The sequence below is a fragment of the Podarcis cretensis genome (genome assembly GCF_951804945.1).
Source record: "Podarcis cretensis genome assembly, chromosome: 17".
NCBI lineage: Eukaryota > Metazoa > Chordata > Lepidosauria > Squamata > Lacertidae > Podarcis > Podarcis cretensis.
In genome coordinates, this window is record NC_137187.1 from 10,393,683 (window position 1) to 10,421,104 (window position 27,422).

The window sequence follows — 27,422 nt, forward strand, 5'->3', positions numbered from 1 at the left end:
GGTTTTGGGACGGACTTCCGGTACGGATTATGTTTGACAACCAAGGTACCACTGTAGATGCGTATAGATACATACACACATACACACACGTAGTGAACCGTTGGGCTAACAGCAGGTCACCAAAAGAACTATATGCTATGGAAGTCTGTTGACTTAATTCTCTTTTGGGAATTGTTCCAAGCCTGTTTTTCTTTCACAGAACTCACACATTCCCTTTGTAAAACCTACCAGTGTGATTTCTAGGATTTTTCCTCTATTTAGCAAAGCAGAACACAACACTTGTAGTTCAGGTTTATTCTAATACTCGGCTGTAACCAGGCATGAGGAAGAAGGGATCAAGAATTAGCTGAGCCAAGTCAAAGTGGTGGAAGATCGGGAGAGGTGTTTGTGTGGAGTCCTATTTGGACATAACAAGGAAACTGCAGTGGAACCACCGAAGGGGTAGAAGGAATAGCATGTGGCAGCTTGGCTGCCAGTACTAAAATGGAAAGTGGGATGCAGCAGTAGGCTGGAGGGAATTTTACAAGTAAAAGCATGGAAGTAGGATCACTTAAGATTCACTGAACACTGTCCTAGAGGATTTCTAGGTTAGCATTAAAAAACAACAACTTGATTCACTGGGCAGATAAGTCTGGTACTGTTTTCTGTCCGGAGTTTCTGGCATATGCTTATGTGGAAAATACTACAAACATATACCTGTGTTAACTGGCCTGATCAGGGGCAGGGTGGGGGGGAACGGGGTGTCATATTTCTCAGTTATCGTTGAGATTTTGGGGTTTGGTCTTGAACCCATTGTCAGCTGCGATATTTTCTTGGAAATATAATATGATGATCATTCTCCACTGATTTTGAAAGTGTGGGCCAAGGGTCTTATGAAGTGCAAGCATAACAATTCTTAGGCTTGTAAGTAAAGGTGGGTGTCAACATCTGGGAGGGATAGAGGATCTGCCTGCCACATTGGAGATTTTATGGTGCTCCGATTTTCATACAGGAGGACTGATGAGGCAGAGCGCTGCATCAGTGACACCTTAGATTCACCTGTCCAGGATCCTCAGGCTACCCTTAATCCAGCTGTTCAAAATAAGGTAAGAGGCTGCAGAATCCTTCTTTTTTAAAAAAAACTAGAATCCTTGCAGTCAGGTATTCAGTGAGTAAGGGTGTGGACTGAATCAGCTCTCTCAACCAACTGGTGTGCACATAGTCCTGGCCAGGGCCGGCCCGCCCATTTGGTGAGGTAAGGCAGTTGCCTTACGCAGCAGATCTTGCCTCCAGTGAGTGTGCTGCTCATCACCTCTGCCACTGCCTCATCTCCACCCACCAATGTCTGCTCCTCTACAGCCTCCTTTTACTCCCCCACCACCTTTGTGGGGAGGTCTGTGGAGCAAGACGTAGGGAGCTGTGGAGGAAGAGGTGGCGGCGGTAGGTGGAGTGGCATTTTCTGTTTTGCCTGAAGTGGCAAAAAGTTCTGAGCCAGCCCTGGTCCTGACTGTTGAATTGGACTGGTGAATTGCACAAAAACCACTGTTTAATTGGTGCAGGTCTCCTACAGCTAGGGATATACAGAGAATCCCTTTTCAATACATGTGTGGCCCCTGGTTGGATCAGAACAAGTAGCAAAGGTTGTGCTTTTAGATGGGAAAACTTCTAGACTGTTATGGAAACTCTTCCTCAGCTTAACAGATAAATTACTATCTGAATAATAAAGGTGATACTGATGAATTGCTTTTTTGAAAAAGTGAAAGATTCATAAATCACAGGAAATTAGAATATGTGAGTACTATTTTTCAGTCTGGTTTCTGAATAATTAGAGTTTATGCAATAGTTTTTCTTTCATGCCTATTTCTGTAACAGTGAAGATCAGGAAGTATTTATTTTAACATCAGTGATGAGAAAGTCTCAATCTTATGAAGAGCCTTGCGGATTCAAGTTTTGGAGCATGTGTAAAGGTCAAAATATTAAGCATCATATAATTTCACAAAGAATAAAAGTCTCATCATTTACAGAGATCTCAATCAAAATTTGTGACCTTGAAAATTCATTTCTTATTTCCTGTCATTTCTCACAGGCAGTGGATTTGTTTGAAATGATTGAAAAAATGCAGGTATGGTTTGCTTATTCCATCAAGTTTCAGCTTTCTTAGTGCTGACTCACCTTCCATGCATTAAATCTGCTGTGAGATTGTACCTCCATTGCAACACTGCTGTCGTGTAAAAACCTGCTGTCTCTTATTCCAGTCCTGTCCTGTCCCACCCCCCACCCCCAGTTCTACAGCACCTTCTGCTAACCAGTCTTGTTTACCTCCATTCAGAAAATGTATTTACCTCTTCCCCTTGTTATAAGAAAAAACTGCTCCTTTTCCCTTATGGGGTATCCAAGAGCCCATATAGAGTCCTTAAGTGGGTTCCCTATTGGTAGGAGAAAATGCCAGAGGCCAACCAGAGTATAATGCGAAGCAAAGTGGCTAGTAAGCCCGATCTTTATTAACTGTTGCAACAGGGTCCCCACTCACCACACAAAGGAGGGAGAAGAGAACCCAGAACAATGGTGCATAAGCCCTTATATAGACTTTTGAAATTGCCCACCCTGTAGCCTAAGTAAAGGTAAAAGGTAAAGGTACCCCTGCCCGTACGGGCCAGTCTTGACAGACTCTGGGGTTGTGCGCCCATCTCACTTAAGAGGCCAGGGGCCAGCGCTGTCTGGAGACACTTCCGGGTCACGTGGCCAGCGTGACATCGCTGCTCTGGCAAGCCAGAGCCGCACATGGAAACGCCGTTTACCTTCCCGCTGGTAAGCGGTCCCTATTTATCTACTTGCACCCGGAGGTGCTTTCGAACTGCTAGGTTGGCAGGCGCTGGGACCGAGCAGCAGGAGCGCACCCCGCCGCAGGGATTCGAACCACCGACCTTTCGATCGGCAAGTCCTAGGCACTGAGGCTTTAACCCACAGCGCCACCTGCGTCCCTCCCTGTAGTCCCTCCCTGTAGCCTAAGACCACCCTCCTAAAGAACAGAAGGAGGCAGTCTACAGCAGAAGTCCTGTCTGCCAGGATACTTGATATCAGTCACTGGTTGCTTTACCTGGGCAGCCTGGCCATTCTTTGGTGAAGGCAAATACTTTAGTTTCTGAATCCAGGTCACAGGCTCCCTCTATTCATACACAAATACACCCTTAAGACAGGATGTGTAAGCAAAAGACAATGGGGAGCCTTTCACATTTATTTTCTCCTAACAGAGAAATATTTGAGGTCAATCTGGGAGAGTCAAAATGACTTCAGGATTGATCTCCTGTACTACGTTAGACACGTGGCTTATATACTTATATATGTGTTTGCCTTGTATATTTATGAACATTTCACTTATATTTGACACCTAAGAATTCTTACCACACCTTGCTCCTGCTTGTTACAAATGGGGTGGGTTTCTTTCCGCTGAGCTTCTGTTAGCTAACGTTCATTTGGAGCCAAGGATGTATACACTTAACCACACGATTCCAGGGATGAAATATTTCGTAGGAGTGCCTTGGCATCCCTGCTCTGCCCCACCCCTGGCTGGAGGCTAAGTTCCTGTTGCCAGTTGGCTCAGAAACTGCAACAGAGGCAATAACTAAAAATGGCACTCCGCAGCCTATATGATTTGTTGATTTCGTCAGAGAACCAGCAGCGCCAAACTGCTGGTGGTGAGGCAAGAGCTGGCAATTATCTAGTTGCTAGGTGCCGGAGCGCGAATGCACAGTAGCTCTGACGTAAGGAACATGTGAAGCGAAATCCCCCTTCTCTGCCACCTGCCGTGCCTGCTTGTGTTTTCTTCTCTGTGTTGTCACTATCTGTTTGTGCTAGCAAAGCGAACTCAGCATTCTCTCATTATGCTGTGTTAACTTTCTCTTTTTTTTATTATTTAACAGAACTTGCATTCTGCTTAATTGCAAAACAAAAATCCCAACAGCGTCTGAGCAACAGATAGATAGAAAGATATAGTTAAAAAGATCAAGGTTAAAACGATGGTGTGTTAGAAGCTAAAATTACAGATTAAAACACATAGCAGTTTTACATGTCTGGGTAAAGGTAAAGGGACCCCTGACCATTAGGTCCATTCGTGACCAACTCTGGGGTTGTGGCACTCATCTCGCTTTATTGGCCGAGGGAGCCGGCGTACAGCTTCCGGGTCATGTGGCCAGCATGACTAAGCCGCTTCTGGTGAACCAGAGCAGCACACGGAAACGCCGTTTACCTTCCCACCAGAGTGGTACCTATTTATCTACTTGCACTTTGACGTGCTTTCGAACTGCTAGGTTGGCAGGAGCAGGGACTGAGCAACGGGAGCTCACCCCGACACGGGGATTCGAACCACCGACCTTCTGATCGGCAAGTCCTAGGCTCTGTGGTTTAACCCACAGCGCCACCTGCGTCCCACATGTCTGGGTACGCTCATGTAATCAAAAGAGTTTTTATCAGAAAAATGTACTGCAAAGGTGTTTGCTACCTTGATAATTGGGTGAACACACATTAACTTTTAATCTTAAACTCTCAAGTCTAAGAGGAGGAAAGGAAATGGAGTAACCAGGTAGGATTGGAAAACTACTCTGATGCCTGTCTAGGTGTCTTGAATGGAAACAGTTAGATGGGAAACACCTGTGTGTATGGATGCCTCTATATGCAGCAAGGCTTTAGCTTTACGTTTGGACTGTGCAAACATGGATTGATTCTGACACCTGGATGAGAGGGGAACATTTGGGAGCAGTTTTGGTTGCAAAACATCATGCTCTTTCCCTTTCCTAAAGCAATGGATCTCAGCCAGAATAAGACAGAATGAGGTGTAGGGGCTCCATTCTCCCACTGCTTACAGTGTTTTAGGCTATATGATGTGATTATTTCCCAGATTCACCCGTATTTCTGATTAGTTTACTCCTTCTACACACTGACTGACTATTGTTATGTAAATGGTGAAATGGGCTTGTGTGTCCTAGGTGTGTATGCCAAAGGCACAAATCCTTTTGCTTTGCAAACAAGGGAATTGTTTGTTCAGTTTGTGTTAATGATATTCTACAGTTAATTATTATGAAAAAGTAGCAACAACAGGTATGCTGGCTGTTCTCTTTTTGCAATTTAACCTTGACAATATCCAGGAGTAGGACTTAAAACTTTGTTGAGAATCTTGCTCTCAGCTGCAGAAATCTGAATTTGTGTTGCAAGGGTAGGTGGGTTAGCAAGCATCAGGTGGAGGGGAAAGGAGAGACATTCTGGGCTGTGCAGTTTCACTCTGCCTTTTTCTCTGTCTAGAAAAGTCGTTTGGATGAGCAAAGGTGTTCACTTCCAGCTCCACTCAAGGTCAGTTCAGCTCTGCAATTATACGACTGAACCCTCCAACGGAATTTTAGTACTAAAAATGACAACTGTAAGAGCCGATCCTCACATTGTCTTTATAATGCATGGTATAAAAAGCTGTTTCCCAACATCCAGAGAGGGATCAATGAGGCCCAGATAGGGCTATGCATGTATGATCAAGCTGGGAATCAGGGACAAGACAGCAGGGGTGTGGTGTGCTTTGCTCCCAGCTGAATTGCAGCTTTGAGTGTGTCCCTGTATCAATGAATGGCAGCCTTCCACTTATGTAGGTTTCAACTGTGGAGCTAATAAGGGACTAGGAGGTGAGCCAAACTAATGTAACAAATATACATGAAAGAGATGGGAATTGCAAGGATAGGGAAGAGCTAATGCCAGAGGGATTTCATGAGGAAGACAGGGAGCTGGGGGAATAGTCATAATCTATATACCGTATTTTTCGCCCCATAGGGCGCACCGGCCCATAGGGCGCACCTAGTTTTTTTTGGGGGGGGGGGATAAAGAAAAAAAAGTTACCCCTCTGGCTCTCCAGGCTTCAGCGAAAGCCTGCATTCGCCCCATAGGACGCACTTTTTCCCCTTCATTTTTGGAGGGGAAAAAGTGCGTCCTATAGGGCGAAAAATACGGTATATACTGTATTATCCACAAATGCATATAGTTTGGGTGGAAGAACTGGGAGGCCCAATTATTATCCTTATTTGGACTCAGGAGGCAGGGATGCATGTGATAGGATGTTGGAAGCCTATGCATTTCTTTGCAATTTGCATAATCCCCAGCTCCTCACCCCCATATAACCTCTTTGGGTTTTCAGAGAGAAGAGGAGTACATCCCATACCCAAGCATCCATGAGGTGAGTCACAGCAAAACCAACCAAGATTTGAGTTCCAATTTATTCTTTTTTTAAAAAATGAGGTTGGCTCACGTATGCCCTCAAATTGTGGATCAGGTGTTAGTTTGAACTGACAGCATTTAATGTCTCCAAGCCTTCATTTGTCTTTGTATTAAGAGTTGTTAGGAGACCCCCTATTCCTTTTGATTCCTGAGTTCCCTGGGAAGAGGGATTGGTTGTTAAGCCACTCTAGGAATTGTAGCTCTGTGTGAGGAATAGAAGAAGAGGAGTTTGGCTTTGATATCCCGCTTTATCACTACCCTAAAGAGTCTCAAAGCGGCTAACAATCTCCTTTCCCTTCCTCCCCCACAATAAACACTCTGTGAGGTGAGTGAGGCTGAGAGACTTCAGAGAAGTGTTACTAGCCCAAGGTGACCCAGCAGCTGCATGTGGAGGAGCGGGGAATCGAACCTGGTTCACCAGATTACAAGTCCACTGCTCTTAACCACTACACCACACTAGGGGTCTCCTAACAATTCGCAACATCCTTAATGGAACTGCAGTTCTCAGGATTCTACAGGGGAAGCCATATAACTGTTTAAAGTCGTATGTTACTGCTTTAAATGTATAGTGCAGATGGCAGCTGTGACTGGATAGCCAGATCACAGTCTACCATTTTTTAAACGGCTTCACCAGTTCCTGTCATTTCCCGCCTGAACCTGTCCTACTATTAAGATCAATATTTGATTTGCTTCTCTGGGTGCTTGTACTATGTTTTTGATGACAGGGGAAAGCTCATTTTCTGTGGTAGACTCTGACCAGAATAAAACATGAACTTGCTTTTGAAGGTTTACTTTTGTTTCAGATGTGTGTGTGTACGTGTGAAATTATAGATTAGATTCATTTTAAATTTTCTGTGCCAAAAATGTAACTGATCTGTAGAAAAGATTTGTAGAAAGAGGGGGATTTGCCCTGCCAGACCTAAAGTTGTATTATGAATCAGCAGCTTTCTGCTGGTTGAAAGACTGGCTACTTCTTGAGAACACTGATGTTTTAGATTTGGAAGGATTCAACAATGCGTTTGGGTGGCATGCATATCTGTGGTATGACAAGGCTAAAATACATAAGAATTTCAAGAACCATGTTGTCAGAAAAGCAGTATTTAATGTCTGGTTGAAATATAAAGACTTATTGGAAAATAAGACCCCAAGGTGGTTATCACCAATGGAGGCTAAGGCCTTGAAAAAACTCAATATGGAGGCCAAATGGCCGAAATATTGGGAAATAATAGAAAAAGATGGAGATAACTGGAGGTTGCAGAGTATGGAGAAAATAAAAGATAAAGTGCGAGATTGGCTACATTATGCTCAGATTAAAGAAGTTTTTAAGTTGGATAAAAAGGTAGGATTCCAGGTGGAAAAATCAAAGTAAGAAACTGAACTGTTAGAACCCAGCTCTAAGATACTTTCAAGAATGTATAATTTGCTGTTAAAATGGAATACACAGGATGAAACGGTCAAATCAGCCATGATAAAATGGGCACAGGACATAGGGTACAACATCATGTTTGCTGACTGGGAAAAGTTATGGACCACAGGTTTGAGATTTACGGCATGTAATGCCTTGAAAGAAAATATTATGAAAATGATATACAGGTGGTACATGACCCCAGTCAAGCTTGCAAAGATATACCATGTGTCTGATAATAAATGTTGGAAGTGTAAAGAAGCTGAAGGAACATTCTTTCACCTCTGGTGGACTTGCCCTAGAGTGAAGGTTTTCTGGGAAATGATTTATAATGAACTGAAAAAGGTATTTAAGTATACCTTCCTTAAGAAACCAGAGGCCTTTCTCTTGGGCATTGTTGGTCAGAGTGTGCAAAAGAAGGATCGAACCTTTTTTATGTACGCTACAACAGCAGCAAGGATACTCATCGCTAAAAGCTGGAAAACTCAAGAATTACCCACACTGGAAGAATGGCAGATGCAACTGATAGACTATATGGAACTGGCGGAGATGACTGGCAGAATCCGAGACCTGGGAGAAGAACTGGTGGAGGAGGACTGGAAGAAATTTAAGGACTATCTACAAAAATATTGTAAATTGTATGAATGTTAAGAAAGATGTAAGATTAGCAAAAACATGGCTCCAACAAACTAGTTATAAAGAATATAAATTTAAATTTAATTGGTTGATGAAAAGATAAATTTTGGATAAGTAATATTTTATGATTAAGCTTCAATAAGAGTATGTTAAATCCCAAAATTTGAGACATTAAATATTGGAAAATTATATTATATGAATTAAATTAAGTTAATAATTTGCTGGTAAAATCTATGTTTAGAAAGCAGGAACAAGAGATGTGAGGAAGTCCAAAGTTGAGAATGAAATGTGGATAATGGAAAATATTTTGTTATTATGTATGTTTTTTATTGGTTATACAAAAATTTAATAAATATTATTATAAAAAAAAAAATCTGTAGAAAAGATTTGTAACTGATCTGTAGAAAAGAGTTTACAGCCTGAAGAAGAGACAATGCACGTTCTTTTGTAAACAAAGAAAATCTTTAATAAAAACTTTTTTTTTTAAAAAAAAAGAGAGAATTCAACAGATCAAGATCTGTTCTGTTTTGATCCTCTGCTCATGTCTGATCCTACAACATCTCTCTTTCTGGACAGGTGTTACGGAGAGGGTGGCCCTACCCTCTCATTATCTTACCCCAGTTTGGGGGCTATTGGATCGAAGGGACCTCTCACAACCTTCCCATCCCAGGCCCAGAATTGCATGACCTGCCATCCCCTTGCAGTGGCAAAGTGAAGCTGGAGTGTGACCCAACAGCCAAGTTGTACCGCAAGCACTTCCTGGGAAAGGTAAGAGAAGTTCTGTAGCTCCTGGCTGCTCATCTGCCACTGAGCTGGGTTCAGGGTCCTTGTATCCATTTACAAAGCCCTGAACAACTTGGGTCCTGGGTGACTTAGGGGGTCACCTGAACCCTTATAACCTAAGCTAGATCACTGAGCTCATCTGAAGGAGTGTTTCTGGTCCCTTGAGTTGGTGAGGCTTATTTGACGTCAACATGAAGATGAAACTTCAGTCTTTGTGGCCCACTGCTTAGGACATACAGCAGGCACCTTCTGAACTATGGACTTGTCCATACTTCTACTTGTGCCGTGCCTTGAAAGCATGCGTCTGAGCGGTTCTCACATTTGAAAGTTACCCACTTTCCAAGTGAAACCCCACCATTTAGCAATAGATTGGAACAAACGGGAAGGAACCCGGGGGAAACCCGAATTGCCATTTGTTCCAACTGAGTGCTAAAGAGCGGTTTTCCCCGGAGGAAATCAACAGGACAAGGGGAGGTATGGAAAAGCCCTAACTTCCAAACATTTGCTGAAAACTTTTTTTTTTCAGGGCTATGCAGACAGTCTAGGAAAATGTTTACCATAGTAGTCAGCTGGTGATCTGTTTTAATGTTGTGTGGTTTTTATTGTATTACGCTTGTTGTAAACTGCTTTGATTTTTTTTTTAATGAAATTGCGTCATTAAAATATTTTAAAATAAATAAATAGGTAAAGGTAAAGGTACCCCTGCCCGTACGGGCCAGTCTTGCCAGACTCTAGGGTTGTGCGCCCATCTCACTCTAGAGGCCGGGGGCCAGCGCTGTCCGCAGACACTTCCGGGTCACGTGGCCAGCGTGACAAGCTGCATCTGGCGAGCCAGCGCAGCACATGGAACGCGTTTACCTTCCCGCTGGTAAGCGGTCCCTATTTATCTACTTGCACCCGGAGGTGCTTTTGAACTGCTAGGTTGGCAGGCGCTGGGACCGAACGACGGGAGTGCACCCCGCCGCGGGGATTCGAACCGCCGACCATGCGATCGGCAAGTCCTAGGTGCTGAGGTTTTACCCACAGCGCCACCCGCATCCCTATAAAAATAAATAAATACTATTATTTTATTGGGCACACAGGCTTTTAAAATTTATTATATTCATTGCCTGCCCTTCTCCATGAAGTCCCAGGGTGAGTTACACGTAGAGAAAACTAGTACAATAAAACAAAACAGAGAAAGACAGTCCCACTGCAAAATACCATACATATCAACAAAACCAGATTTCAACTAGGGGAACGGTAACAACCTGAGTACAGTTGCCAAAGGCCAGGTAGAAGAAGAAGATTTTCTGTGATCGCCTAAAGCTACAAAGAGATGGTGCCAAACACATCACAATTACTGTATATTTCCATGTATGTCTAGGTTTCCCCCCTAAAAAATAATGTCAAAAATTAGGGGGTGTCTTATACAATGATACATCTCCCCCCATTTTCTTAAATCTGAGTCCCTCCAAAATAGGGGGCGTCTTATACATGGGGGTGTCTTATAGATGGAAAAATACTATAATTTGCTGGTTTAATTGTTAATTACTGGTGTCTTCTGGTCAATTTAATATTTTGTCAATTAATCGATGAGGGTCAGTTTTAATCAGTTAGGTGTGCCTTAAGGGCACACCTTTTATTCCAGACTATTTTAGAACCAGTATAAAAATGAACCAAACATAAAAGACTATCCTATGAAAGTATTTATTTACGAAAACACTAATTTCATTAAAAATATCCAAGTGGTATACAATAATTATATGTACAATGAAAACCACAGATCACTGTGGAAGAGGGGGAGGCAAAAGCCGTGTTTCTACATGTTGGAGCATCCATTGTATCCTAGGTACTCAGAAGGGGATGGGCAGGGAACAGACACAGCACAGAAAATAGAAAAATGACATAAAAATGGCAGAAGCTATATCCCTGAAAATACCACCAGCATTCAAAGATTGTGTCCGTAATGCTGGAGAGAGGCAGTGAATTCATGACACACCCCCAGCGCACACACCTGCATTACTACATACAAAGCGACACGGCAATGCCTTCCACCCCAATTCATCCTACCAGGACTTCTCTTGTCTCCTCTCATCTTACCTCAAGGCGATCCAGAATTCAAAAGATAACATGTGGCGCAGTGGCTGCTGGAGCAGGAAAAGAGTCTCTTGCTTCTACATCCCTTAGTCCAATATCTCTTTTCCTCAGGAACATCACAATTTTTATGCCAGTGACACAACTTTGGGCTACTTGGTCCTTTCCGTGAAGTATGAACAAGTTGAAAAGCAAGACAACCTCCGCTTGCTTCTGAGGTAAAACAGCCCTTTGGTTCAAACCTTGTGAAATGATTGTACTTTTCAGGTGGTTCTCTGTCTCTCAGTGGCTGTCTTAACTAAGCTTATTTGCCACTTTTCACACACACATAAAAGTCACCAGAATTTCAGAACAGTTTGCAAATCAAAATTGCTGCACATTTAAAAATAGACAGGAGGTGCTGCCAATAATCCCTCGACTATTCATTTGGCAAGTGCTTGTCTTCCTCACCCCACCCAGCACTGCCTCCAGCACACTTAAAAAAAAAAGAAATTCCCTCATGATTGCTTTGGGCAAAGTTCGCAACTGTTGATGTTTGAGAAGGCTAACAAGCCTTATTTGGGGCACCTAATGAAATATTTTTTTAAAAAAAATTACTTAAATTACTGCTTAATATACCACTTGTTTACCAAGCTTTATTTGCAGCATATATAACAATTATAAAAAGAAGTCCGTGGATAAAATTAATTAAAATTTATCCAGTCAGTGGGCAAAAAAAAATTAAAATTGCCTGCTGCGTTGCCAAAGGGTATCGACCCCTCCTGGGTGTAAAGCTACCCCACTATTAGGCAGCTGATTTTGGGTGTCATGAAAGTGTGGGGAATTATTAGCAATTTAATTTACTGTATTTTTATTGTAAGGGAAGTAGAGAAGGACCTGTGCGATTTTTCTGTCACAGGTGCCAAAATAACTTTGCTAGCTTTAGGTACTGTGAACTTTGGGGTACTAGGGAAGCTAGTTTCCTTAGCATTTGTGTTGTTCGTTTGTTTGTTGCAGGTCTCGAACCAGTACCAAGCACGACTTGATTCCTATTTCTTGCCTGAATGAGTTCCCCAATGCTGTCCAAATGGCAAAGGTACATTGTTCCAGGTCCAGCACCTTTACTGTTAGTTGCTGGGTTATTTTTGCCTTGTAATCCTCTGATGAACCAAATCTGATTCCTTTCAGTTACTTGCCCAAAGAAAAGGTTCCATTTTGCTAAGTCACCCATGCCAGGCAGCATAACTTAGACAGTCTCAAATTTATGTCCTAAATTTAAATTTATATCCCACTTAATCAATTTTGAATCCTTGAGTACTAGCCTATGAAAGCAACTAGAGAATAAATAAGTTGGTGTGTGTGTGTGACAAATCCCTTGCAAATACAGGACTGTTGAAAGGTTAAATTTGCAAATGTGAATTTTCACGCCATGTTAAATAACTGAGGCTCATCCGATTGGCTTCAGTGAAAATGGTACCTCAAGTCCCTGCACTAGAAGTGTGTTAACCTCTTTTGCTTGTCCTCCTGCAGCTGCTGTGTGAGGATGTGAATGTTGACCGCTTCTTTCCCGTGCTGTATCCCAAGGTAGGCTCGCTGTAGCCCCATATGCAAACTCTCCCTTTCTCTCTGTGTTTTTACTTCTAACTCTGGCTGTTTCTCCACCTGCCAGGCTTCCCAACTCATTGTTGCATTTGATGAACATGTCATCAGCAATAACTTCAAGTTCGGAGTCATCTACCAAAAACCTGGGCAGGTAAACCTCTTTTCTTATGCACACTCAATGCCCTTTTCTTTCATAGGCTATTTGGGGAGTCTGGGCAAGAGCTTCCTTATGTCCTCTTGTTCCCCTCCATCATGTCCAGTGATCCTCCATTCTTCCTTTCCGGTACACCATCACTCCTTTTTGGCTAATCATCTCCCCTCCTTTGTCCTCCCCCCATCCTCCCTCTGGCTTCAGCAACTGGGAAGGGGGAGCACTTGGAAATGACATGCAAGCAACTAGGGAGGAGAAACCAAGCTGTAGACATCATCTGAGAAATGTCTCTTTAAGTCCCTGCTGAAAGGACCCCTTTAGGGCAGGGGTCAGCAACCTTTTCCACTTCTCTCAGACCATGTGTTGGGCCGGACTATATTTTGAAAAGAAAAATGAAGAATTCCTATATCCACAAATAACCCAGTCTACTCATGTAAAAACACACTCACCATCCACAGGCCAGATTGAGAAAGTGATTGGGCCGCATCCGGCCTTGGGCCTTAGGTTGCCTACCCCTGCTTTAGGGGATTGGCTATGGCCTATGGGCCACCACTGACTAATATCTGTTCAGAACCTATGCAGCTTATCTTCTGCTACTGTCAAAGATACACACAGTCTCCACACCTTCCGCTCTGGCAAACAGGGATTGTGGCTTTTTTAGGAAGGTGAAAGGAAAGGAGAGTGTGTGTGTGTGTGTGTTTGTTTGTTTGGTTGTTTGTGCTTGTGCATATGCACACACATGTGCAAAAGAGACCTTTATTGTACTGGTTATTGGACTCCAGGATAGGTCAAGAACTCGAATGGGAAATGGTGGCCTTCCGTTTTCTGTTTCCTTTTATATAGACCACAGAGGAAGAGGTCTTCAGTAATACTGAAGAGAGTCTGGGCTTCTTAGAGTTTTTGGATATCCTTGGAGACAGGATCCAGTTGCAGGATTTCCGTGGGTGAGTACTTCAGCTGTAAAAACCTAACGGTTTGGAAGTTGTCCTTCTAGGCCCATTTTTCCTTCAAAGACTCTTGCATCGCCTTAATAGCAGCAGATAGCAGTGGCCCTGTCTGGTCCCGTCCTGAGAAGTGGCAGTACCACCACCAGGAAGTTCTAGGCCTCCTACCCTCTTTCACACACCACTGCACACACCAATTACCATAATTCATTCTGTGAATTGTATTTCTGCCTTCGATAAAGCTGCTACCGTTGTTCATGGTATCTCTTCTTCTGTCTGTTCTCCTCTCTCCTTCTCCTTCTTGCCTTATGCTGACCAGCTTCCGAGGTGGCTTGGATGTTACTAGAGGTCAAACAGGATCTGAGTCTATCTACACACATTTCCGGGGCAAAGAGATCATGTTCCATGTCTCTACGATGTTGCCCTTCACAGAGGGAGATGCCCAACAGGTACCGTGGGGACCTATGGAGGACACAGTATTGAAGAAGCCTCTAGAGCAGCGGTTCTCAACCTGTGGGCCCCCAGATGTTGTTGGACTACAACTCCCATCATCCCTGAGCTCTTGCCTTGCTAGCTAGGGGTGATGGGAGTTGTAGTTCAACAACATCTGGGGACCCACAGGTTGAGAAAGGCTGCTCTAGAGTGATGGCAACAGACAAGGAGCTACTTTAGGGTTGATGTGACAAAGGGAAGGTTGTTGGAGCAAGTTGTGATTGGAAAGAAGAGGCCATAATCTGGTCTGGGGATTGCTTGGGTTGACAGTTTAGAATGGATTGGAGTTTAAGATTGGGGTGGGTGCTGTGGACTTGAGTGGCCAAGCTGGGCAGCTTGCATTTGGGAAGCCCAACTCCCCTCTTAACATGCTCCCTTGCGTGTTCCCTTCCAGCTTCAGCGGAAGCGCCACATTGGGAACGATATCGTGGCCATTGTCTTCCAGGACGAAAATACTCCCTTTGTCCCCGACATGATTGCATCAAACTTCCTACATTCCTACGTGGTCGTGCAGCAACACCACAGCGCCCTGGGGGAGACTCTCTACAAGGTAAGTCCACTCGGTCAATACTCTGCTACTTTTACGACGAGTGCAAGAGAGTTCTGCAAGGGTAGCAAACCTCTAGGCTCCTCTGGCTGGCCCTTGGGAATCTCCCCAAGCCACACCCCCTTCCCAGCCACACCTCTTACTGGCCCTGCTTTGCACCTTCCTTGAATGCTAATGCTTCTTGCTTGCCTCACTGGTGGATAGAGGTAAAGGTAAAGGGACCCCTGACCATTAGGTCCAGTCGTGACCGACTCTGGGGTTGCGGCGCTCATCTCGCTTTATTGGCAGAGGGAGCCGGCATACAGCTTCTGGGTCATGTGGCCAGCATGACTAGGCTGCTTCTGGCGAACCAGAGCAGCGCACGGAAACACTGTTTACCTTCCCGCCGGAGTGGTACCTATTTATCTACTTGCACTTTGATGTGCTTTCGAACTGCTACAGGTTGGCAGGATCCGAGCAACGGGAGCTCACCCCGTCGCGGGGATTCGAACCGCCGACCTTCTGATCGGCAAGTCCTAGGCTCTGTGGTTTAACCTACAGCGCCACCCGCTGCCCCCTAGATGGATAGAGAGGGGTGTCTAAATGTGCCTAGAAACTAGCCTACTGTACACAGGTAAAAAAAAACAGTTATTGCTGTGCCCACTTTAGCCGCTAGCCCTGCTACCCGACCGCCCCAACATGTGGCCCATGGAAGGTTGTGCAGAAAGGAATATATCTCTTGGGCTGAAAAGGGTTTCCTATCCCTCCTGTATAGCACTACAGCACTTTAAATCTTAGCCCACTTCTTTTTTTCTTTTAACTTTGCATTAGTTGGCTACAGTGGGGAGAAATTGTGGAGCACTAGCCAGTCTCTTGCCAGTACCTCTTTTATTTACTTACTTATTTTAACGGAATTTACTCACTGGTTAATCAAAAACCTCAAAGTGGTTTACTTTTCTTCCTGCCGGAAGAGAACAAGAATCAAGGTGAAATTTCACCCTATCACTTCCTAAGTCTTAAAACATGCAGAACTGAGGCTCCAGTCCTTTACTCCTCTATTGTTCTGTGTATTTTTTCTGATAAGGAGTTGTATCATTCTCAGACGCTTTGAAGTGTGTGCATTTCCCTCTCTTATCCATGCGTAAGTACACATGAACCTTAGTGTACACAAGTGACACTCCTGGTAGCAATGACTCCTACTGGTGATCAAGTGTCCAAGCAGCACAATGACTTGGGAAAGTCAACTAAAGCAACCCAGATAACGACAAGCGTTTTAGTTTAACTTCAGTGCTATATTAGCAACCTGGACAAATACTCAAATAAATAACAGGAGTGGGTGTTAAGGTGATGTCATGGACTGGCTTGACGGCAGAGGCACTGGCTGGGGAAACCCCAAGGGAAGAAGGCTCAGAGCCAGGAGATTGATGATGGGATGGCGATGAGTGGTCAGAGAGAGCAGAAGAAGCAGACTAGGAGGAAGTGTTGGAAGCTGAAGAGGTAACAGGGTTTAGTGAGCAGGAAGAGGCTGGGGCAGAGAGCAGTGCAGAATCAGAGGCAGGAGAGGAGGGGGCCAAGAAGCAGAGATGAGGCAGGTTGCTGAAGAAGTACTTTGCAAGAGAAAGCAGGGCACACATGCAGTTCTTGCTTCAGGTCACCTACTTTTAATTTGCCACTTTAAAGCAGACTGAGGTCACATCCATGCCATACCCTTAAATCACATGGCTTCCTCCAAATAACCCTGGAGCAAATATTTTATATCATGTAGACATATTCCTAAACCAAATATACTGGGATTCAGTTATGGAAGGAATAAAAAAAAAATAACCCAGGTTATGACCTTCTAAGAGACTCACTAGTAATATTATTCAGTTAGCTTAAGGATAGAGTTCAAGAAAAAGATTTGGAAATGGTTGGGGTTTGTTCTTTGTTGTTGTTGTTTTTTGCTAATTACAGCAAGAATGATACTATGCCCAAACTAGAAAAGTGCTTGCTGTCCCTCTATAGATCACTGGCTAACTAAAATCCAGGACATGGCATGAACGGTTAAGCTAACAAATTTGATTTGTTAGAGAAGGAAGACACCATGAAAATATGTTTGTAAATAAATTGAGTTTATTTATCCAGTATTATAATAACAAGGTGCAGGAGTCAGCCAATCCAGATCTATTGTTGAGGGGAAATTAAACAAATAAAAACACAGCAGGAAAATATAGCAATTAGTTTTTATGTGATATTTATTTGTAAAATAATGCAAGTGTTTAATGTATTGGAAATATAGGAAAGGTAGTAAGTATAACAGACTGTTGGTAATGGAAATAGCTTTTATGTGTTTAGATAGTCGAAAAAGGAAGAATACTATGATTGCAATGATTATACTCACCTGGAATATAATGTATTAATGTGCATTTATTTGCATTTTTGCAATGTTATAAACGAGTGTGTGTGGCTGTGTGTGGCTGTATATGAGATGTTTCTAACATCCCATATCATTTGTGCTCTCTGCTGATTAGCAGTTTCATCAGACAGCAGTTTAAAAATGACAGTGTTTTAATATTATCCCAAGGCTGCAGGCCTGCACAGACCCTGCACAGTGGTCATTCTGTCTGTACTCTAAAACCACTCTGTCCCTTCTGATGGTTGCAGGTTTCTGTTACAGCCCGTGATGACGTCCCTTTCTTTGGGCCTTCTCTGCCAAATCCAGCAATATTCAAAAAGGTTGGTGTGCAGCCAGGAAAAAAAAAATTAAAGGCTTAAAGGGCAGTGGAATTCTGGTAATGGTTCCTACATTATGATCTATTTATATGAAACTTTGAATGTGTAACTACCTAGGGCTGGAAAAGCCCCAAACTTGTGACAGCCTGGGCTCTAAAATATTGTAGCACCTATGACCTGGAAGCCATTTTTCCAGCTCAACTTGTGTTCTTAGATGTGGCTCTAGCATTCCCAATATTGCCACTGTTGTCATTTAATATGTTCAGAAGCACCTAAAATAGATGCTGCCAGTTTCAGCTTAAGCACCTTCTAGTATCAGTACTCACCAGCTAAAAGGATTAATATGCATTTTCGGAAAAATTGTAGTACAACATAGTCTACTTGGTCTTTATAAATAGGAAATGAGGGATTGCCTCTTTAAATAAATCCATATGTAATAGATTTCCCTGCCTGTCAAAAGCTAAAGCACCATAATGAAAGATAGCCTTCATTTCCTATATGTCTACATACTGTAAAGGATTTTTTTCATTGGGAACTGGGAGGGCATTTAGGAAATCATGAGTTTTTAGAGTGGTACAGTCCCACGTGGTTAATTTGAATGTATTCTTCACCTCTACAGTGCAACCCATTGAGGTGAATGGAGGAATATTCTTGTATCTGTGCTTTGGTATCAACATGCAATCTTAAGTATTAGCTTGCAAAGAAGTATCCTAGAACCTTCATCACTATCCTTTGTGGCACCAAAACAGTTCTGGATATATCTATAAGAAAGGGTCTTGTAAGACTTAAATGCTGTGAGTGAGTATTCTCCTCCTTCTGACAGGGCACAGAGTTCCGTGAATTTCTTCTGGCAAAGCTTATAAATGCGGAGCACAGCTGCTACCATGCTGAGAAATTTGCTAAGCTGGAGGTGAGTCAGTTTACTTTTATTTGCATTCATGTATCTTAAAGAGCAAAGATTGATATGAGTACCAGGAAGTAACATATTGGTGATCAATGACAGGATGTGAAATGAAATTCAGGTTCAACAATCAATTGTTGTTGTTTAGTCGTGTCCGACTCTTTGTGACCTCATGGACCAGAGCACGCCAGGCACTCCAGTCTTCCACTGCCTCCCGCAGTTTGGTCAAACTCATGCTGGTAGCTTCGAGAACACTATCCAACCATCTCATCCTCTGTCGTCCCCTTCTCCTTGTGCCCTCCATCTTTCCCAACATCAGGGTCTTTTCCAGGGAGTCTTCTCTTCTCATGAGGTGGCCAAAGTACTGGAGCCTCAGCTTCACAATCTGTCCTTCCAGTGAGCACTCAGGGCTGATTTCCTTAAGAATGGAGAGGTTTGATCTTCTTGCAGTCCATGGGACTCTCAAGAGTCTCCTCCAGCACCAGAATTCAAAAGCATCAATTCTTCGGCGATCAGCCTTCTTTATGGTCCATCTCTCACTTCCATACATCACTACTGGGAAAACCATAGCTTTAACTATACAGACCTTTGTTGGCAAGGTGATGTCTAAATCCAACCTAGAACTTTCTGCACTGCAGCTGTTGCATGGGGAGGGGAATGGTAATTCCTCCTGGTGACTTTAAACTCAAAATTACACTTTGAATAGGAACCAAAACTCCTACAATAGAATGAAAAGCACACTATGTAAGTGTGACAACCACATTCTAGCCAACCTGGGTCACCTTGGGGGAGACCTGGCCACAACAGAGTGTATTATTATTATTATTATTATTATTATTATTATTACTCCTCTCTTGTACCCTCCCATTCCCTATTTAAGGTACTCAGTGCTACCAGATAAGAGATTAACTATTTACCAGGCTGCCCTTATCAACCAGCCTCCAAAAGTTCCCTGGGGTCTGAAGCCTCCTTAGGTAGCTGATGTTAAATATTCCCTTGGGAGCAAAAACAAATTAAAATTGGTTAATCACATCCACTTAGAATCATAGAATTTTGGAGCTGGAAGGGACCCTGAGGGTCACAACTTGCAATGCAGGAATCTCTTTTTTGCCCAACGTGGGGCTTGAACCCACAACCCTGAGATTGAGTCTCATGCTTTAATGAGAGTCCATAGATCTAGTGAATCTCTATGATCCAGCTGATTATGTAACTTATCCACATACAGAGCTGCTTTCTTTTCTGTCACTCAGCCTGATCTTTCTTCCTTTCTGATCAAGCGTGCACCCTTCCCTGCTTCTATCCTATTTGTTTTTTGAAACGTGTTCTCCTTCTCTGCTTCTGGAGCAGGATCGTACCCGCAGTGCCCTCCTGGAGAGCCTTTATGAGGAGTTGCAGATTCGTAGCCGCAGTATGATGGGCTTGGCCTCTGGCGATGATGACAAAATGGAGAATGGGGGTGGTGGCTTCTTTGAGAATTTCAAGGTGAGAGAGGGAATAGGTGATGCTTAATATCTCTCTTCCGGTGTAATTTTGCATTTTCCCATTTCATGCTGCTCTGGTGAATATTGTAATAATACTTTGCATTTTGTCCATTGGAGGTATTTCACATACATTATCTTAGTCATCCCCACAACTGCTCTGACAGGTAGGTCTATAGCATTATCTATGTATTTTAGAAATTGCCGGAGGGGTGCAGGTGGCTCAGAGATAGTAGCTTACCAAAAGAAGGAACTTCCTAGCTCTTAGATCAGTCTCTTAGCCACCATCCTACGCAGCTGTCAATATTTGCTTTTCAGAGAACAGATGCCAGCAGGCTACCTGCAGAGGAGGGGAAATCAGCCACAGGTTTGGGGCAGGGCAGATTGGGGCTGCAGTTGGTGCCTTGTAAACTGGCCACCTTGCTGTTCAACAGTATACCTCACTATGCTGGCTGAGGTGGTCTGTAATGTGGTGTTGGACAACCTCAGTACGTTGCTTCTGGGATAATTCGGTGTCTATACTAAGGACAAAGCCTTGATTTAGGCTTTACCTCAAGGTATGATGGTTGGTGGTACTCTAGATGTTGTGGGGGCAGGGTTGAACTAACCCCATTGTAATGGTCAGACCAAGGGATGCAGGTGGCGCTGTGGGTTAAACCACAGAGCCTAGGACTTGCCGATCAGAAGGTCGGCGGTTCGAATCCCCGTGATGGGGTGAACTCCTGTTTCACAGTCCCAGCTCCTGCCAACCTAGCAGTTCAAAAGCACGTCAAAGTGCAAGTAGATAAATAGGTGCCACTCCGGCGGGAAACGGCGTTTCTGTGCGCCTCTCTGGTTCACCAGAAGTGGCTTAATCATGCTGGCCACATGACCCGGAAGCTGTACGCCGGCTCCCTCGGCCAATAAAGCGAGATGAGCGCCACAATCCCAGAGTCCGCCACGACTGGACCTAATGGTCAGGGGTCCCTTTACCTTTAATGGTCAGACCATTATCTGGCAAAGTTGGGTCTTGTAGTGTCATTCCCTCTGTGCCATTAGGAGGGTCTACCCCCAGAGACATATGGAATCCAAGGGGTTCTGGAAAGCTTGGGGGGATTTTTCAGAAGCCAAGGTTGGCGGTCCTGTTGACCTTCAGTGTTGCTGTGGAATAGTGAGATGCATTGAGCTGGTGACGCAATTACTCCTGAGCTCATTTTCCAAAATTGTGGAGCCTGGAGAGCTCACTGGGTGTCTATGGCTCTCCAAGCCATGAAACAGGATAAATGAAGTCTAGAGTACAATGGCATACAATCCAATGCAAAGTCGGTCAGAGGTGTGCTAGAGCACATAGTTGTGCCTACTGCAAAGAAGACTTTGTTTGCTTACCCCATCACACCTTTGAGTAGCTAGCCAGCAGAGATGTGCTAAGGAGGCTGCCAACCCCTGTCACTGGGAATAGAGTGCCAGCTGTGACATATTTGCCAGCGGCTTTGAGAATAAAATCACCAGCTGTTGAGCTGAATGCAACCACTGTTACAGAGCTGGGTGAGGTGTCCAACACAACATCTTGCCCAATCTTGTGGGATCAGCTGATGAGGTTTGAGGATGTGGGCAAGGTGTTTGCAGTAGTTTGGCCCACATGTGTGCTCAACGTCTAGCCATCATGACTCATCTGAAGTACCTGAGCTCCTGGAGGAGGCAGTGATGCAGCAACTCCTGAAGAAGCCCTGCTTGAACCCCGAGGAACTTTGATGACTATGGACCAGTCACTAATATTGGACTACCACCCAATCACTTTTTGGCATAAGGTGCTTGAGAGGGTCGTCCAGCTGCAGACACCATTGGAAGGAACTGGTTATCTTGACCCCTTTCAATCTGGGTTTAGGTCCAGTTTGAGGACAGAATGGCCTTAGGCATCCTGATGGATGTATGTCCTTCTTCAGGAGAGGGACAGGGAGAGTGCAACCTCGCTGCTTTTGCTTGATCTCTCAGCAGCTTTTGATGCCATTGACCACAGTATCCTCTTGCACCTCCTCTGTGAGTTGGTGGTTCTGCTCATATCTACAGTGCCAGGTCCAAAGAATAGTGTTGGAAAAATTGAGGAGTGCTAAAATGCTAAGGGAGAGGAAGACGTAGAATTACAGCGGTAAATTTTGTTTGATTTAGGGTGAAATTGAAAAGGAGAATGAATTTATATTTAATTGGCTAAAAGGGTTGTTGAATAATTGTTAAAAATAAAAGGATGCAAAAAGGGGAAGGTACGGGGAAGTCCGAGAAAAGAGGCTTATGGAAATAAGGTTAAGAAATTATGAATTTATGTGTTTGTTTGTATGTTGTTTTTGTTGTGTTTGTTAAAATTGGAAAACTAATAAAAATTTATTAAAAAAACAAAGAATAGTGTTGGAGCAGGCATAGGCAAACTCGGCCCTCCAGATGTTTTGGGACTACAACTCCCATCATCCCTAGCTAACAGGACCCAATGGTCAGGGATGATGGGAGTTGTAGTTCCAAAACATCTGGAGGGCCGAGTTTGCCTATGCCTGTGTTGAAGGATTAAATGTCTGCCCCCTGGTGCCTGTGCTTTGGGGTGCCATCGGCTAGGGACAACGTGTGCGTGGTTTTTATGAGAGAGCTCTTCAGGAGTTTGTGGGTTAGGTTAGCAGAAGCGAGTTCTGTCCGCTTGGAAACAACACCTTGTCTGCCCGAGTCCTGTAGGAAGCGGGGTGTTTCTGAGCTCATGTCTGTTCCCTCCGCTTCCTTCCACCCAGCCCACCAGCATCCTATAGTGCTCTTCATGATGTCCTTTTGTGTGTCTGTGAACGTGTCTGTCTCCCTGTTGCCCTTCTCTCCAGCGGGTGATCCGGGGCCGTAGCCAGAGCCTGGATACCATGGGGATAGCCATGAGGAAGCAGCACCAACAGCAGCAGCAGCCATCAACTCCACCCAATCGCCCAGCTACTGCTGGCCTTGCCCTCAACCAGAGTGTCGCCGAAGGCACCAAGGCTATTGCTGCGGTAAGGTATTGGGGAGGTGGCATCATGGGGTGGAGACCAGCATGTACTCAGTCCTTTGCCACTACCCCCTACCACTGTGTACCCGCTGCTCTTCAACATTTTCTGTCTCCAGCTATTAATGTCTCCTTGTCTTGGTGGTGTTTTGTGGCTATTTTCTGTTGGGCTCCCTGCCACCCCATCTCTCTATGTTCATTTCCCTATCCTGTTCCTCTGAGACCCGATTCTATTCATTTGCCGATTCTGACTCTGAAAACAATTTGAGGAACAGGGAAAGCATTTAGGGAGAATCTGAATAAATTGTGCTATTGGTTTTTTTTAATTGCTGAGCCTTGGTGTTTTATGTGAGAATATAAAAACTTTTACAGAGGAATAAAAGATGCTGATGATACCCTCAGAAATTTCACAATAGACATTTCGTGTTTGGTCTTGGGGACAAGATGAATCCCTTCGGGACCCTTTAGCATCGATGCTGAGCAGTAGTTCTCCTGCAGCAGTTGTGGCATCAGTCCCCAAGGCAGGAATGGGGCCCCCAAAACCCTATGCCACTGATTCCTAACGCAGAACAGGTTATCCATAAGGGGTGCAATGTTCAGTGATTCCAAAAGCTACTGAGAGACCCAGGAGAAATGGTGACGTTGCATTCCTGGCATTCTTCTCTCGGCACTGGTTATCCTTTGGAGTGACAAGGGTGGTTTATGTGCCAAAAACAGGCCTGAAACTAGACTGAATTTTAATTTTGAGGGAACTAAAAAAGATTCCATAAGAGCCCGCTTATAGAACCTCTCCCACCACCTTGTTGATGGCTGGAGAGGTTTAGGACAGTGTGTTTGTTACTGCTGACCTTACTTAGGATTGTTCTACCCAAGTATGCTCACCTCCTGACTACGGACCACTTGGTGGAAATCTGCAGCAAGTTAGTTTTGCCTGCCAAGACTTGACTGTTCAGTGATGGACTGCATGGTAGGGTGAGATGAAGCGGTGTCTGGAATGAAAGAACTAATAGCTAGAAGTGTTGCATTAGTGGCTGTTCCTTTGCTTGGCATTAATGTTACCAGTGCATTTGGTGCTGCTCTAGTTCAGGGCATCCTCTGATTGTCCAAGTGGGCATTCAGTCCTTTGCACAAGCACTGAAGGCACCTGATGAGAAGGCCATTTTCGAGAGAGTCTGGAGTTGCAATTATAGTGTGGAAAGCATGCTTATGTGAATTTTCATTCTCAAGAGAGTGCTTAAGGTGAGACCAGCACAGCCACCAGAGATGCTGTAGACTGAACCTGGGACCTTTTGCATTCAAAGCATATGTTCTGCTATCCCTGAGCCATACATGGCCAACTCCCCTGGTGATAAGAAGCATGGCACAGAGTGAATTCCTTCTGCGCTGAGGTTCCTCTGGCATGACTGGAAGAAGTTGGCAAAGTAGATATCTAAGTAGATGTGGCTTACATCTTAAGCCCGTTCTCACGGTACCAAAATTCTCAGTCGGATGTGAGTGCATTGTATGGTTTGGAGCAAGCAGTTTGATCCAGTGGTGGGATCCCATCAATCCCAGCCAGTGTAGCCCAATGGTGTGGAATGGTGGGAGTTGTAGACTAGACCATCTGGAGATCCACAGGTTCCTCAGCCCAGGTTTAATCGGCTCATTCGACAGCACTCTAAATATGGCACTTCAGAAATCTGTATTTGTGATGAAGCTTTTCATTTCTTCTTTTCCCCGATCAATGCTGGGGATTTAGCAGGTTTTCAAAACACTGGATGGAACTCAAGTGTCACACTATGATTAATGCACAAGCCTTCCCTCCCATGTGCTGTTATGGGGGCTCTCACAACCCCTCAAGCCAATTTTGGGGGCATTCAGGAAGGGATGGAAGCCCCATTGCGCAAGCAGAAGTCCTTGTGCAAGGCTCCTTTAGGTAAATCCATCCTCCCATGTCCGGAGAAGCCAGGAAAGACATTGTCTCCTTTGGGGAATTCTGCAGGGAAAAGGTGATACCCACCATCTGCTGGAAGTAGGAGAAATGCCAAAGAAATGTAAGGAAAGGGGGCGCTCTATACTTCCCCACCTTTCCTTTTTTTCTCCCTTCCTTTTTGGGCTAAGCTAGATATTGGAGTAAACACACAGCTAGTGCTGGAAACTGCCTTTAGATATTTAATCCCTGCCCCAGCCCCTGGGCACACACTTTGGCATCTCTGGTAGAAGCTGCATCCCACATCGCCCTGCCGCTGCTCCAGATCTTCAGCTGCTAATTATGTAGGGAGGAAAACTCTTCTGGGACAGAGGGAGAAGATGGGATGGGTTCCATTTTGGGCAGCAGGTGCACATTTACTGTAATGTCTAGCTTAGCCCTCTGGGGCTGTACATGGCTTTACCTTGTGCTTTTCCAAGTCTATATTTCCCCCTGTTCTCCCCTGTTGCTCTTTCATACATGCATTTCTGTCTACCGATCTTTCCATTTTCCCTCCCTCCCTCCCTCCCTCCCTCTCTCTCTCTCTCTCATATGTGTGTTGCTCTTTCTCTCTCTTGGCTCACCCCCTATTTGTCCAACTTTGACAGCTGCCACATCATGCTTGGGCACCTTGTGACTCTCTGGACAGGCTGCAACTGTTAGCATGGGGTAGCAATGCAAGGACAGGCTCTGGAGCCCAGTCTTCCATCTTCCATCTTCCATCTTCCCTCTAGCTCTTACCTTTTCTGCATCCTCCTCTTCCTCTGTCTCTCTTTTTTTCCTACTGTCCTTTCCTCCCCTCTAGTCCTTTGCCCTACCTGGGAGAAGCCCGTCACGCAACCGAGGTAGCCGCTTCAATGGCCGACGCAGTAGTGCAATTGGCATTGAGAACATCCAGGAGGAGAAAAGGTACGGACTGGGCTATAGGGACTTGGAGGACCAGAACACGGGCAGGGGAGAGGGATGGTGGAGAAATTCGGTTTGCATCTATAGGCTAGCTTACCTAATCAGCACTTTCCTTAACAATAGGCAAACCAAAGCACAGCTGTCCCTTAAAATTTGCACACCTCTGAACTTTGCAATGACGTTCTCCAGTCCAAGTAGTGTGCACAAAAATACACAGCCTGAGGGGCTAAAGTGTGCGTATGAGTGCATGAGTGAAAAGAACATGCAAAAATGCTTTATATTAGGGGAAATTGCTTTGCAAAAAATGTGTACGGTATATTAGGGGGATTTTGCCGTAAAATTCTGATGCATTTTCATAAAATTCCATTAAAATTCTGGTGCATTTTCATAATTCCATTAAAATTTCATAAAATTCTGGTGCATTTTCATAAAATTCAATTGAAATTCCATTTACATACAAACTGGTTTTTCAACAACAACAAATAATCACAAACTGATGTGGAATTGTGGGGAACCGAACTTATGATGGGGGTGGGGGGGATGATGAAACTGAAGCCTAAATGGAGACACTGGATAAGACTCAAGGGAAGAATGGCAGAGAGGAAGGACCATGTGCCTTGAGCCATAGGCACATATCAAAGACAGAGGATTGTTTGGAAGACAGGTGAAGGTGGTATTATTGAGGCATCCTTCCCAGTGCTACCTGCACCCATTTTGTTTACCTCATTGTTTCATCGGATTTGGTGAAAACTACCAACAGGACAATAGGATTGAGTATGTCATGCTCCAGTACAGGCAGAAGTTCAGGTAGAAATATTTAAGTCCAATGGAAGAGGTAGTGACAGTTGTTAAACCTTAGCCACCGTCAGCAGTTCATGCACTCAGAACAAAGAGTATTTTAGGTGTGTATTGCTCTGTCTCGCTCTATAAAAAATAAAAATCCCACAACTTCAGTTTTGCCAAAAGACCATTGATTGGGAGGAAGGATGGGACCCAACCCTGCCCTGACCCTTACAAATTGTCTGCTGCTGAGTCCCATCACCACAAGTGTCACCCTCCTTGGTGGTACACTTAGGCCATCATGGAAGCTAGAGCAACAATTGAAACCACTTATTAAACACTTATTAGCATAATTTGTGATTCAGCTGCTGACAGTGTCTGAAGTCTACTTAACAGTGCAATCCCCATATCTACTCAGAAGTGAGTCCCATTCAGTTGTGGGTTAAGGGTTATTTACTCCCCAGGTAAGTGTGTTTCTGCCACACCCTTTATCCTGCTGCTCCAGTAAAATTTGACAGGACCATTAAAGCTAAAAGAAGCAAACGCTGTCAGGAGATGCCCCCATGTGTCTTCAGCGGGCAAGGTCTCCTCCGTTTGCTGTCTGTCTGGTCCAAATCTGGTTTAAAGATAAGGAATCAGAAAAAAGGGGAACAGGAGCCGTGAAGTTGCCCAGTGATAGCAGCACCTAGACATTCTCCTGATGTTTTCCCCATAATGGTGAGATTGTATTGCAATTCTATTTAAATTTCAGCAATAATTTCTAAATTTGCAACTTATACATGTGAATTACCATCTGTAGATTTGTTCTCATTTTTTTGCAGTGCATAACCAGCCAACCTACTCTTAAGTTGTATGCAGAATGACCTAGTGATTCTTTATTCTGGAGACT

At 44.2% G+C, this 27,422-nt stretch overlaps 1 protein-coding gene across 8 annotated transcripts in view; it reads left to right on the forward strand.

Moving 5' to 3' along the window:
• The window catches only part of LOC307206274 (rap1 GTPase-activating protein 1-like), a 46,836-nt gene that overhangs the window by 14,219 nt on the left and 5,195 nt on the right, over window positions 1-27,422 (forward strand). For all 8 annotated transcript variants that reach the window (XM_079959329.1, XM_079959327.1, XM_079959326.1 and 5 more), the window contains exons 2-18: window positions 992-1,085; window positions 2,066-2,101; window positions 5,275-5,322; window positions 6,149-6,187; window positions 8,846-9,037; window positions 11,243-11,346; window positions 12,125-12,203; window positions 12,638-12,691; window positions 12,777-12,860; window positions 13,704-13,804; window positions 14,124-14,253; window positions 14,691-14,846; window positions 17,466-17,537; window positions 18,358-18,444; window positions 19,783-19,917; window positions 22,745-22,906; window positions 25,653-25,756. In XM_079959329.1, the coding sequence (XP_079815455.1) occupies window positions 2,084-2,101; window positions 5,275-5,322; window positions 6,149-6,187; window positions 8,846-9,037; window positions 11,243-11,346; window positions 12,125-12,203; window positions 12,638-12,691; window positions 12,777-12,860; window positions 13,704-13,804; window positions 14,124-14,253; window positions 14,691-14,846; window positions 17,466-17,537; window positions 18,358-18,444; window positions 19,783-19,917; window positions 22,745-22,906; window positions 25,653-25,756 (1,565 nt within the window). In that variant the 5' untranslated portion in view covers window positions 992-1,085; window positions 2,066-2,083. The remainder of the gene's footprint in view (window positions 1-991; window positions 1,086-2,065; window positions 2,102-5,274; window positions 5,323-6,148; window positions 6,188-8,845; window positions 9,038-11,242; window positions 11,347-12,124; window positions 12,204-12,637; window positions 12,692-12,776; window positions 12,861-13,703; window positions 13,805-14,123; window positions 14,254-14,690; window positions 14,847-17,465; window positions 17,538-18,357; window positions 18,445-19,782; window positions 19,918-22,744; window positions 22,907-25,652; window positions 25,757-27,422) is intronic.